The sequence below is a fragment of the Choloepus didactylus genome, assembly GCF_015220235.1.
Source record: "Choloepus didactylus isolate mChoDid1 chromosome 11 unlocalized genomic scaffold, mChoDid1.pri SUPER_11_unloc7, whole genome shotgun sequence".
Lineage (NCBI taxonomy): Eukaryota > Metazoa > Chordata > Mammalia > Pilosa > Megalonychidae > Choloepus > Choloepus didactylus.
Window position 1 is genome coordinate 173,124 of NW_023637584.1, and position 13,844 is coordinate 186,967.

General features: G+C 43.1%; 1 protein-coding gene across 1 annotated transcript in view; it reads right to left on the minus strand.

Annotated features, from left to right (window-relative positions):
* LOC119524752 (calcium release-activated calcium channel protein 1-like) overlaps positions 1-13,844 on the minus strand; it is a 31,031-nt gene that overhangs the window by 7,327 nt on the left and 9,860 nt on the right. Inside the window, 3 exon segments of the mRNA XM_037823417.1 lie at positions 2,139-2,219; positions 2,310-2,447; positions 7,743-8,013. Coding sequence (XP_037679345.1) covers positions 2,139-2,219; positions 2,310-2,447; positions 7,743-8,013 — 490 coding nt within the window.

A 13,844-nucleotide genomic window follows, 5' to 3' on the forward strand; every position in this document is an offset into this window, starting at 1 on the left:
CATCACGTCAAATTACTTCATGGTGTCCCCAGTCTTGACAGGAAAGCAAAGAGGTATTTTTTTTGGTGAAACTGCACACAATTAGGCAAAACTGGGACAAGGAGTGTGAGGATTCCACAGCCCAGAGGGTCACTGGGGAGTCATATTCAGGGAAGAGTCACAGGGAAGTTTATCCCTGGAAGTGACCTCACTTCTTTGATCACAGAGCCCAACAGAACTCAGAACCCTGGTAACCAGGCACTGACATTCCACAGACAGCCCCATGCCCAGCTCTTTTAGCCAGAGACACTCGAGAGATTAGCATATTCTCCTGTTGCATTCATAGATCTCAAGAACTTGGCCTCAAAAACATGGGAATGAGACCTTTATCCAACATATTTTGGAACCCCTGTAACCAGGCATGCTCAGTCTAGAGACATCCTCCAAACAGCTCACAAAGTCAGTGATATTCAAGAGAACAAGATATTTTCTTCCTGTCTTCCTATTTGAAGAGCCTTTGGTCTCAGGAAACTCTGGAGCAAGAGCCTTTTACAGTAATCCAAGTGTTGGCTCAATCCTTACCCTCAGTGACCCTGGCCATTTACCAGGAGGAACCAAAAGGAAACCAGAGGACACAGGGCAGGGGACTACAAACAAGGCCACTGACTGTGGTCCTGCCTGGACAGTCTCAGTACCTCCCACTCCCACAGTGTGTGGAGGGGAGGTCATGAGCAGGGACAGACCCTGAGCAGGAGCAGGTGGCTGGGGATGGAAGACTGGTGGACTAGTCATTTCCCTCCAAGCTCATCACTGACAGGGCAGGAGGGGGAGATGTGGGGTGGGGCCCATTTGCCCACAGCTTGATACAGAGACATGGACTTGTCATCTCCTTTCCTCCTGTGAGAGGTATCTGTAGAGGGGCTCCTGTGCCTCATCTGGAAGCAGAAGTTCTTGTGGTGTTATCCCTGTGGCAATGGCCAGGAAGGATCCTGATTCATACCTGCCTGGTGCCAGGCACTGTCTTTTTAGAGCTTCACTGTGCCGGTTTGAGTGTATTGTGTCCCCCAAATGCCATTATCTTTGTGGTCTTGTGTGGGGAAAACGTGTTTGGTGCTGGTTGGATTAGCTTGGAATGTGCCCCACCCAGCTGTGGGAGATGATTCTGATGAGATGTTCCCATGGAGGTGTGGCCCCGCCCATTCAGGGTGGGCCCTGATCGGTGGAGCTATATAAATGAGCTGACTCAAAGAGAGGAACAGTGCAGCTGGGAGTGATGTTTTGAAGAGGAGCAAGCTTGCTAGTGAGGAACGTCCTGGGAGAAAGCCGTTTTGAGGCTGGAGCTTTGGAGCAGATGCCAGCTGCCTTCCTAGCTAACAGAGGTTTTCTGGACGCCATTGGCCATCCTCCAGTGAAGGTACCCGATTGCTGAGGTGTTACCTTGGACGCTTTGTGGCCTCAAGACTGTAACTGTGTAGTGAAATAAACCCCCATTTTATAAAAGCCTATCCATCTCTGGTGTTTTGCGTTCTGCAGCATTAGCAAACTAGGACATTCACCCAGGACACCAGTGTGGAGCTGCATAGTCATATCATGGAGTACAACTCCCTGATCAGGGTACATGTGCAGCACACTGTCCATAAAGGCCAGAGCAGGCTAGAGGTGACACTCCCAAGCCTCAGGCCAAACCTGAGAGCTCCCCCAAGCTTCTTCCCAGGAATTTTCCAGAATAGCCCAAAGTTCCACTCCCTTATAAATCTGGAATTCCACTGCACTCCCTTCCAACCTCCAATCCCCAGGTGTGGCCACCTGCTAAGCTACATTTCCCATGTTTGCAGCAACATGAGGTACTGGTGACCACAAGAAGGTCAGCCTGATGGCATCAGCACTCCTGGGACAAGCATCATGATCTGGAGCCAACTGTGGCAGAACAAAAGAGTGAGGAGCACTGGGGAGAGGGTGCTTGATAGTCCATGAAGAACTGCACAGGGGAGCATATAGGGAGGAGTCTCCTGTTAAGCAAGGAGAAAAGAGGAACCACAGACCTCTCATCCATGGTCCTTTGTCTGCAAATGCTTCCTGGGGTGTGCTTTTGAGCTTGTTCTTCTCAAGGGCAGTAGGATGTTTTCTGAATTTGGAAAGACATCTGGAAGGGAAGTCACCTGGTGAACATCCTGCTGCTTCCAGTCCAGCGTCAGCTCCATTGCCAGCCACATTGACAACTGCATCTCTACCTCTAGCACCTGTGCCAGAGTGTTCAACACTTGAAGATCTAGAATCCTCTGCAGCTACAGCTCTTGTGGAGGCTCTGGAGCTGGATCCACCTGCGTTACTGGTTCTAGAGCCAACTGATACAGTGCCAGCATCAACTCCATTTGAGGGGTTGGAGCCTGGACCAGAGCTGGAGGCCATGACAGCACCAGGGCCAGATAGAGACCTGGGAGCAATGCCAGCCCTGGCTCCAGCATCACCTGCCCAGGAAGAGCATGCCCAGGCACCAGATTCTGTTCCTACTTCTCAGGTTCAGACAGGGCCATACCAACAAATGGAGCCTTCCTTCCCCTCTCCTGTGGGGGCAGCACCTTTTCTGTCTGCTGCATTTTATAACATATCTAACTTTTTATATACATTTCTTTAATTTCCTTTTAAATTGCTCTTAAATGTATGTTACTACCTTCTGAAGGGGGCATATTGGTGCCTTAATGCACATTACAATGCTGTGCCATTGTCCTCTCTTTCTTGTTCCAAACTATTTCTTCACCCCCAACATGACCCTCACACCCTCTTGCAGCCCCTCTACATCCTGTCTTTCACACCTGGGAATCCTTCATCTTCTCTGTGTCCTTTTCTTACCATGGGTGGGCTCTGGACTGAATGCCTCTAGGGTCTTATTTCCTGCCAAAGAGTATGGCACACTGAGGGAGCCCTTATCCTCATTTCACAGGTGGGAAAATTTTGGCTAATTTGGTTAAATGACCTGCCTGAAATCTCCCAGCTGGAAAGTCAGGGAACAGGGATGGGAACCAAGGATGAGGGTGCACAGCAGGTCCATGGGTCTGCAGCCTATTCCACTCACATATGGCTAGAGGCCTCCTCTCCACTGCCCCAGGAACAGCCCTCAACCCAAATGTGCCTTATGCAATTTTGGCAGAGATGATCCTAAAGGTTGTTATGGCTTTCTGTACAGTCCAGACATATACAATAAGAAAGGAATTTGTGAAGGGCTTCACTATGTTATACTATAGGTGGTCCAAATGATCTGCCCCTACTAACTGGGGATGGTAATCATCCAGTAGGGGCAGGGCCAAGGGTTAGCTGAAGGTCTCAATACTCCTGATGATGAGAGAGACAACCACCCACATTCACCTGGTCCTAGTCAGAAAGCACCAGTCCTAGAGAAGGAACTGGGAGGGGGGCATGAGATGAATATGGAATGCTCTGGGGAATTACACAGGCTCACAAAGATATGGAATTCTTATATCTTGGGAAGTGTAAACTGTGGGTCATATTTATGGGTTCTACAAGTTTAGATGTATTTATACCTCACCTCCACAGGAATTTTTAGGCATCTTCCCCTTTTAATTCAATACAAGGAAAGATTTTTCTCTCCCAAGGGATTTGCATTCTTCTTTCAATTGGATAAGGAGTGTACTCAGCTGTTTCACTATTGGCCAAGAATGACAGGAAGCTCAGAACTGTATGTTTTCTTTTCTAGCTATAAAACTTCACTCTAGATTTCCAGGTACTTCTGAAATTTCCCATGTTTCAAGTATTCCCAACTTAGTTAATTTTATTTGGTTACTATATGGAGTCTTTTCATGATATCATAGTCTTAATTTCTATTCTAAGGGATTAAAGGTGAAAACCTTAGATGTCTCATTATACAAAGACCATCACACAATGTTCTCTCAATCCACTGAGCATGAGTGCTGGAAGATAGATTTAAGAATTTTCCAATGGGTGGTCTAGAGGATGTGGGAGTGATCACTGGTTTGGATGGGACAGGCGGTCATGGAAGGGACTTGGAAGCTCCAGGGTGTCTCATCAGACCTAGCCTAATTGGATTATAAGGAAATGTGCTGGAACTTATGTTAGGCCTTCCTGGGCATCTCAAAGCCTTATAGCTGCCTGCCATTGATGCCATGACAGGATGGTTAAGTGTCCCTGTTTGGTCTCCCAAGAGAATTAGCCCTGCACCCAGGCACTCCTTGGTGTTGGCCTTTGAGGCTAGGGTAGAGAAGTGGTTGGTAAATTGGGAGAGGTACTTTTCAAGGGCAGGTGGAAGAAAAGCAGCTGGAATGTTTGATGGATGCAAAGATCCCACAAGTGGAGTCAGCCCTGAATGCCCAAAGAAATCCACTGTGGGTGAGAGAAGGCATCACATGTTTCAGGAAAAAGAGGTAAACCCCATTCCTCCCTTGATCATGAATTAGATGTTTTTTCCTGAGACAGTATGGAGTCTGGAGGAACAGAAGGGTGTCCCTAGTAGAAGGATATCAAGTGTTTGGGAAAAGGAGGTTCAAATTGGGGTGCTGTCCAAAGACAGAGAGACACGACTGACTGGGACTTTCCAAGTGGAAGGAGGGGCATATATATGGGGCAGGGATGGTGGTCAGACACTGTGCATCCCTGATCAGCAGGAGAAATTGGCTGGAGGTACCCTGGTAACAGTGCAGAGTAAGTGAAGCTGAGCCCAGCAGGGAGGGCATCAGGCCCTTTGCCTGGGATACTGTGGGACTCATCCCAATAAAGAATGGAAGACCCAGAAGCCAAATTGTCATTCAGCTCCATAAACAAAGGAGGGGCCCAGTTAGCAGGAGAGGGACACAGGGATGACCGGGTCCTTTGTTCAGGCTAACCAGGAGCTGAGCATCCAGAGCTCCCTGGTAGGAAGCAAACAGGACGTGGGGCAAGTCAGGGAAGGTCACCCCTGGGGAAGCTCAAAGATCTCAGTGAGGCATTAGAATAATTATTTCCTGCTGCTGGACTACAGAATTTTCTGGCTGACTAATTTAGACACCAGGATAAGACACCCTGCAGAGGAATCCCCTCCTTTATGGGAATATTTAATTTACAGGACACCAAGTTTAAGAGCAAGTATTACCCAAATATTTGCGTCCATTTCTGAGGAAGTCTTACTACATTTCCAGTTGCATGAAGGACAATTTAATTTTGTCAAGAAAACTATGACTGTTATTGTTCCCATTTAGAGCTAAAGTATGGTCTATGGAGATGTTATGCTTGCCAAAATGAAAAAGGATGGACTATGATGGAAAGTTCAGGTGTCAACTTACTGAGGTCACAGTTTCCAGTTGTTTCAAGAAAGCAATGATTGTGACCTTGAGGACTTTGTGAGATCATCACAACAAAGGCTGATTAGACCACCAATCACCAAATGAGATTGCTTCAGCAATGATATAAGTGTCATGCAATGAGTTGAAGGTCTTGAACGGGGAACTAATGATTTAAGCAGTCAGAAACAGGTATTTCATCTCTACTTCAGCCAGGCAGCTTCTTCTATGGAATTCATCATCACCTTCAACAAAGTTCCCAAATTTAGACTTCCCTACGAAGGTTGGACTTCCTAATCCCCAAGATCACATGAGCCAATTTCCATCATAACTCTCATAATATTTATTTATACTCACTGTGTATACACAAATATATGTACCTAAATATACACATACATGTACATACATTGTCTACCCTCTCAGTTCTGTTTCCCTGGAGAACACTGACTCTAGGGTCAGGGCTGAGTGACCAGGAGATTAGGAGTTTCCAAAAAGATTGGGGATATCTGGAGCATGAGGTGAATCTAGAGGAGAGAAAATAGAGTCTGACACTGTCGAGTGAGTTGCCAAGAGGCTCAAGCACAGGGTAAATGAAGGGCTGATGGCAGGTCTCCAGAATCTGATAGCTTTGCAGGTCTTACATTTAAGACAGGCATGGACCTTTCCTCTTGCCCAAATAGCTTGAACAAGTGTTTTACCACCGCTCCCCCTCCATCAGAGTCCTGCTTACTGAACCTCAGAAATATTCAACTCAACCACTGTTCCCATTGGTGAAGCATCTGCCAGGGACAAGAGAGATCTCTGGATGCTTGGGAGGCAGTGATTGCCAATTGGCTTTGAAATAGTCTCATTTCTTCACCTGTAAGTTGGGCAATGGCAGCATGTTTGCCATCAGCAGCAGTTACATGCTCAGGGTACACTGGCTGAATGGAAGGACTATTTGCTCTGCACCCAACCATGAGTTTCCTAAGGAGCAGAAACTTCTGTGAGAGTTTGGAGCTATATGTACCTCAGAAAAACATGTTCTTAAACATAAATTGTTTTTGTGGGTGTGAGTCCATTATAAGTAAGACATTATGATGAGGTGACTACAGTTAAGGCTCTTAATCCTATTACTAGAGACCTTATAATTTGAATGAAATTCAGACAGTAAGAGAGAAAAGCCATATGAAGCAAGAAGAGATATCAATGGAACCTGGAAGAGAAGCACAACACCCAGATATGCCTCCATGTGACTTGACACATGCTAAGGACCAAGTTTCACAAGCAGTCAGCCCAAGTATGCCACATTTTTCACAGATAAAGTATCACCTTGATAATGCATAGATTTGGACTTTCCCTTAGCCTCAAAACCATAAGCTAATAAATTCACATATTATTGCCAAACCATTTCATGCCATTTACTTATGTAGCCTAGCAAGTTAAAACACCTTGATTCTCCATGTGTGTGTGTGTGTGTGTTACAGCTGAGATGGCTGGACAAAGAATTGGTGCACTGATATCCAAGTCTTCCAAGTGACAGTGGTCCCTGCTAGAAAATTTCTGAAAAGTAGTTTCCCCACTTCTGCCCCTAAACAATCATAACTGCTATGGTGTATCCACCCCAGAATCTGGGCTGATGTCTTTTTTGTTAATGCATCCAAACCATACAAGGATCCTGGAGGTTGGTGCTCTCTTTTGAGCCTTTTCCAAAGGAGGTGCTAATATTTGGGCTTTCTGTTGTGGAAGATTCTTAGTTTTTGACTCAATTACTTGAAGAGTAATAGGCCTACTTAGATCATCTATTCCTCCATGAATATGCAAATAACAGTATCTTCAAGAAATGGTCATGGGAAAGTGGATTTCTACTTAACAAAAAAACTGGAGGTGAACCCTATCACAAGCCACATGGAAAAATTAACTCAAAATGTGCCAGGAACCAAAATATAAGAGCTAAAACATAAAAATCCCTTAGAAGAAAACATAAAGGAAATTTTCATGATCTTAGATTGGCCAATGATTTTTAAAGCTAACAACAAAAGCAGAAACAACAAGCCAAAAGATAGGTAAAATGGACTTCATTGAACACTTCTGTGCATCAAAGGACATCAAAAAGTGAAATGGCTACCTACAAATAAATGGGAGAAATTTGTAGCAAAGTTTATACCTGATAAGTGTTGAATTTATCCAGGATATATAAAAAGTGCCACTACTCAACAACCAAAGAACAGACAGCCCTATTTAAAATGGGCAAAACACTTAAACAGACATTTCTGCCGAGAAGACATGCAAATAGCTAATAAAGTACATGAAGACAGGATCAACATCATTACCCATTAGGGAAATGCAAGTTGAAACCATAATCTTGCAGGACTGTGCTACTGCAGGGTGGTTAAGGCAACTCCATATTAACACCCTCCTTGTCCTCCTTTCCCTCCTTGCCTGCACTCATCAACCATGTCCCCCTTCACCCTGGCATCAACTGCTTCCCCTCACCTTTCCTTCCCTTCCTGGCATGTTGGAGAAGGGTCCGGCCTTACTGGGGAAGAACTGATTGGCCAAGGGCAGCACCAGGAGCCCAGGGGTGGCAGAGCCAGTGGCACCTCGACCACCCACAGTGGCTGCACTACTCAGAGCCTGAGAGCTGCTGCAGCAGTGATGACAAACACGATGTTGAGATGAGAGTCTAAACTGAATTCCAAGCTCTGATACCTGATTGTGATCCAGGAGGTGTAGCTTTGATTGAGACATATGCAGAGTGTGGGAGCTGTGGGGAAAAATGGGGAAGGTGGTGGAGAGACACCACAGGCCCCCACTTTGCAAGCCAAGCCTAGGGGGTGAGACCACAGGACAGGGGCTGCAGCTGCCCAGGAGACATTTCCTCCCCAAGCAGCCAGTTTCCAGCATCCTCAGCCAGGCCAGCTTGAGGTCTCCTTGTCTCCTTTCACCAAACAGGCTCCCTGGTGGTCCCAGGATTTCAGCAAGGATGGGGATGGGGGGAAAGTCTGCACATGGGGGTACCCTGGATGGAGCCTCTCCCAGGGCAGTGCCTTTCCTTTCCCTACCCAAGCCCAGACCCTCTTCAGTTAAGGCCCCGAAAAGAATGTGGGTAGTATGTTAGGAAGAAAACAGCTGAAGCTAACAAAACCATAAGGGAGTGTTCTAGTTTGCTAATGCTGCTGAAATGCAAAACACCAGAGATGGATTGGCTTTTATAAAATGGTGTTTATTTGTTTACACAGTTACAGTCTTAAGGCCATAAAGTTTCCAAGACAATGCATCAACAATTGTGTACCTTCACTGGAGGATGGCCAATGGCTCTGGAAAACTTCTGTTAGCTGGGAAGGCATGTGGCTGACATCTGCTCCAAGTTCTGGTTTCAAAAAGGCTTTCTCCCAGGATGTTCCTCTCTAAGCCACAGCTCATCTTCAAAATGTCACTCTCAGTTGCTCTTGGGGTATACTCTCTCAGCTTCTCTGGAGCAAGAGTCTGATTTCAATGCCATCTTCAAATTGTGTCTCATCTGCAGTTACACTCTCAGCTTCCATCCATTCTTCAAAGTTTCCCTCTTGGCTGTAGCTCCTTTGCAAAATGCCACTCTCAGTTGTTCTTCAAAATGTCACTCACAGCTACAATGTGTTCCTTCTGTCTGAGTTTATATAGTGTCCCAGTAAACTCATCAAGGCCCATGCTGAATGGGTGGAGCCATATCTCCATGGAGACTATCCAGTCAGATTCATCACCTACAGTTGGGTGGGTTGCACCTCCGTGGAAACAGTCAATGAATTACAATCTAATCAACAGTGATATGCCTGCCCACACAAGATTGCATCAAAGATAATGGCATTTTAGGGGACATAAAACATTGAACTAGCACAGGATGTAAAGATCCTGTATGCAGACAATTACAAAACATTGCTAAAGAAAACAAAGAAGACCTAAATAAATGGAAAGACATCCTATATTCATGTTATGGAAAACTAAATGTGAAAATGTCAGTTCTACCCAAATTGATCTACAGCTTCAATCAAAATTCCAACTGCCTACTTCATAGAAGTGCAAAGCCTAATTATCAAATTATTTAGAAGTGTAAGGGGCTTTGAATAGCCAAAACCATCTTGAAAAAGAAGAATGAAATGGGAGGCATCACACTGCCTGTCTTTAAAGCATATTATAAAGCCACAGTGCTGAAAACTGCATGGTACTGGAATAAAGATAGACATATTGATCAGAAATTGACCCTCAGATCTAAGGTCTATTGATTTTTGACAAAGCTTCCAAATCCATTCAACTTGGATGGAACAGTTTCTTCAATAAATGGTGTTGGGAGAAATGTATGTCCATATCCAAAAGAATGAAACAGGACTCATATTTCAAACCCTACACAAAAATTAATTTAAAAAAGATCAAAAATCTGAACATAAGAGCCAGTAACATAAAACTTCTAGAAGGAAATATAGAGAAACATTTTCAAGATCTAACAATAAGAGGTACTTTCCTAGCTAGACCTTACATCCCAAGAATATGCAACAAAAGAAAAAATAGATAAATGGGGACTCCTCAAAATTGAATCCTTCTGTACTTCAAAGGAGCTTGAAAAATGGGTGAACAGGCAGCTGACTCAATGGGAGAAAATATTTAGAAACCATATATCTGATTATGGTTGAATATCGAGAATATACAAAGAAATCCTATAACTCAATAATAAAAAGACAAAGAGCCCAATTTAAAATGAGCAAAAGATGTGAATAGACATTTTTTTCCAAGAGAAAACACAGATGGCTAAACAGTGAATAAAAATGTACTCTTCTTCACTAGCTATTAGGGACATGCTAATCAAAACTGCAATGTTATATCAACTGACACCTACTAGAATGGCCACTATTAAACAAACAGAAAACTGCAAGTGTTGGAGAGGATGTGGTGAAACAAGAACACTTTTTCAATGCTGGTGGGAATGTAAAATGTTACAGCCACTGTGGAGGCCACATTGGCAGTTACTTAGGAAGTTAAGTATAGAATTGCCTTACAATCTGTCAATCCCAATACTTGGGTTATACACAGAACTGAAAGCAGGGACATGAACAGACATTTGCTCACTGATGTTCATAGCAGCATTATACACAATTGCCAAAAGATGACAAAAACCCAAGTATCCATCAAGGGATTAAGGGATAAACAAAATGTGGTATATGTGTATGATAGAGTATTATTCAGTAGTAAGAAGGAATGAAATCCTGAGGAATGTGACAATGCTGATGGACCTTGAGGACAGTATGTTAAGTGAAATAAGTCAGACACAAAAGTACAAATATAGGTTATCTTATCAGGATATAAGATGAGGTTAAAGAAAGGGGAGTGGATGCTTAATATGTGCAGAATATTTAACCAGGTTGAAAGTAAAAGATTGGAAATCCATAGAGGTGATGGTAGCATGTCATTGTGAGAAAAATTACAAGTATTTAATGGTGTGTTAATGGGGTAGAAAGGGGAAGTTCAGAGGCACATATGTCCCAGAAGGAAAGGTGGAGGTTAAAACATGGGAATATGTAACAGTGAATCTCACCATGGACCATGATTCTGATTAACTGTAAAATTTTACAATTAGCCTTATTTGAACATACTGAACCCCTTCATCATCAATTGCCCAGTCTCTGCCCATTTCTACATCCTGATAACCTGAAAAAATCTGGAGCTATTAAACTTTCCCTCCTGGAGAATTCCTGATATTCTCTCAGACACTAGGGACCCCCAGTATAATAAGCCAAGCCCTGGATCTTGAGGCTTACTGTTATAAAACTAATTTTTTTCTGCAATGGCAAAGCTGCAATTGCAGTTTGTTAATGTATTTTAACTTATGACTAAGAGTAATCCCCAGTAAGCCTCTCATTTTGCTCAGATGTGCCCTCTGTCTTGAAGCCAACTCTTCAAATGAATATACTACACTCCCCATACATGATATGTGACTCCATTGCAATGTGGGACATGACTTCTAGTGTGAGCCTGGCCCATGCATCATGGGATTGAGAATGTCTTCTGGACCAAAAGGGGGAAAAGAAATGGAACAAAATATAGATTCAGTGCTAAGAGATTTCCAATAGTGTCAATGGGTCATTCTGAAGGTTACCCTTATGAAAGCTTTTGTCAGATATGGCAAACTACCACACTGTGCTAAGCCCCAAAGAGAAGTATTCATGAAAATGCCAGGAATGCCCTGGGCTCTATCTAATTCTCTATAAAAGTTTTCCCTACTAAGTTTATTTTTTTTCAGAAATCTAAGGCCTCCAGATTGATCCTATGCCTGATAATCCGTGAAAGCCAGAGATACCAGTCTTTGCAACATCAACCAGTATCATTCCTCTACCCCAAAAGGTCAACACCAATTTCCAGCATAAAGAAGTTAAAATAGTCATTTCCTAGATATCCCTGAAGATTGAGGGAATGATCAAATGAGAGGGAGGAGATGTAACAGAGCAATTAGGATTCGACAAATGCCTGTGACTACTGATCCTTTATATAGATATTTCTTTTTAGTGTCTGGTATTTTAGAATAGCTGTAAAGAAATACCTGAAGTTTTTGAATTGTAATTCAGCAGCTGGACTCTTCCATAATGAATGCATAACTATGTTGAAAAAAAGTCAGTTGCCCATGTTTGCACTGATCTACTTCTGGATATTCTGTGCCACTGATCTAAAGAGCTATCTTTGACAATACTACACTTTCTTGGTTAACCTACCTCTATTGGAAGTCTTAAATTTGGGTAGGGTGCACACTAGAGGTCAATAAGAGGGAGGGATAATGACTATGGGATATTTGGGGTCTTCTTTTTTCTTTTTATTTTGTTTCTGAAGTAATGCAAATGTTCTAAAAATGATGATGGTGATGAATACAGGAATATGTGATGATACTGTTAATCCTTGATTGTATATGTTGGAGAGATTTTATGGTGTGTGAATATATCTCAATAGAATTATTTTAAAAATAATAGAGGGGGTGTTTCCCAAGGAGAGGGAAGCCATGGCAGCTGCAGTGTGGCAATGTCAGCTGGGACTGAGCTCATATCTGTCTTTGAATTAGCAGTGTGGGAGCTGAAATGAACCAAGCACAAGCTCGAGGAAGCCCCTGCCATCTTGCACCTGTAGTGGTCAGGTAAAGCGAGGTATTTACTTCCACACATAAACACACAACCCAGTTACTCCATCATATACATACATATTAACTTCCTAGTATATATACTAACACCCTTCTGTTAAATTCAAATAACCATAGAATATCTACATCCAAACTGCTGTGACTCTTGAATACACACACTGTCAATTCACATATGCATCAAATACACTCACAATTCTCAAACACACTACAAACATGAGCAAATGCCACTCTGTTGCCCCAATGCACATACATCCCCAAACTACCTACAGCTACAATCCTCAGACTCAAGAACAGTCACAGAATCCCCCTACTCCCAGGGGTGTAAATACCCCTGGCAACAGGGGAAATGACACCCTGTGATGAGCCTAGACCCAGCATCATGGGATTTATGACTGTATAACTATGTAGCTTACAGAGTGAGACTGTGTGCTTGCAAAAACCTTGTGGTTCACACCCTCTTTATGCCGTGTATGAACAGATTAGGAGAAAAATGGGGACAAAATTTAATGAAAAAAATATGGTGGGATGAAGGGATGGGATGTTATAGGTGTTCTTTTGTACTTTTTATTTTTATTTTTTTTGTTTTGGAGTAATGAAAATGTTCAAAAATTGATGGTAATAATGAATGCACAACCATATGATAGTATTGTGAACACTTGATTGTACACTGTGGATGATTGTATGGTATATGAATCCCAGTAAAACTGAATTGAAAAAAAAGGACAGTCACAGAAAAATCCACTATCTTCTAGAATACAGATTCATAACACCCCACAGTCCTTCCATCTGAACATATACAAAATCCATCTGCTACAAAATTTAGTCTTATAGCTACACTCAAACAGCAAAACACACACACACAAGTCCTAAAAATCACAGAAATATGCATCAACATTCATCATGTACTAGGTATATTCAAACAATGCTGCATTCCCCAAATATACAAAACACAAACCCTACAAACTAATATACACAGATACATTCCCTAACATTGCCATATGCATAAGTAGAAACTCTACCTAATTTACAACTAAACACCAAAAAAAGGCACCATAATATCCTCCTCCTGAATGCCTCTTTGTTGCTCAGATGTGGCCCTCTCTCTCTAGCTAAGCCAAGCTGGCAGGTGAAATCACTGCCCTCTCCCCTACATGGGATCTGACAGCCAGGGGATTGAATCTCCCTGGCAACATGGATTATGTCTCCTGGACAGGAATCTAGACCTGACATCATGGGATGGAGAACATCTTGACCATAAGAGGGATGTGAAAGGAAATGAAATAAGCTTCAGTGGCAGAGAGATTCCAAAAGGAGCTGAGAGGTCACTCTGGTGGGCACTCTTACACACAATATGGATAACCCTTTTTAGGTTCTGGTGAATTGGAATAGCTAGCAGTGAATACTGGAAACTATCAAACTACAACCGAGAATCCATGAATCTTGAA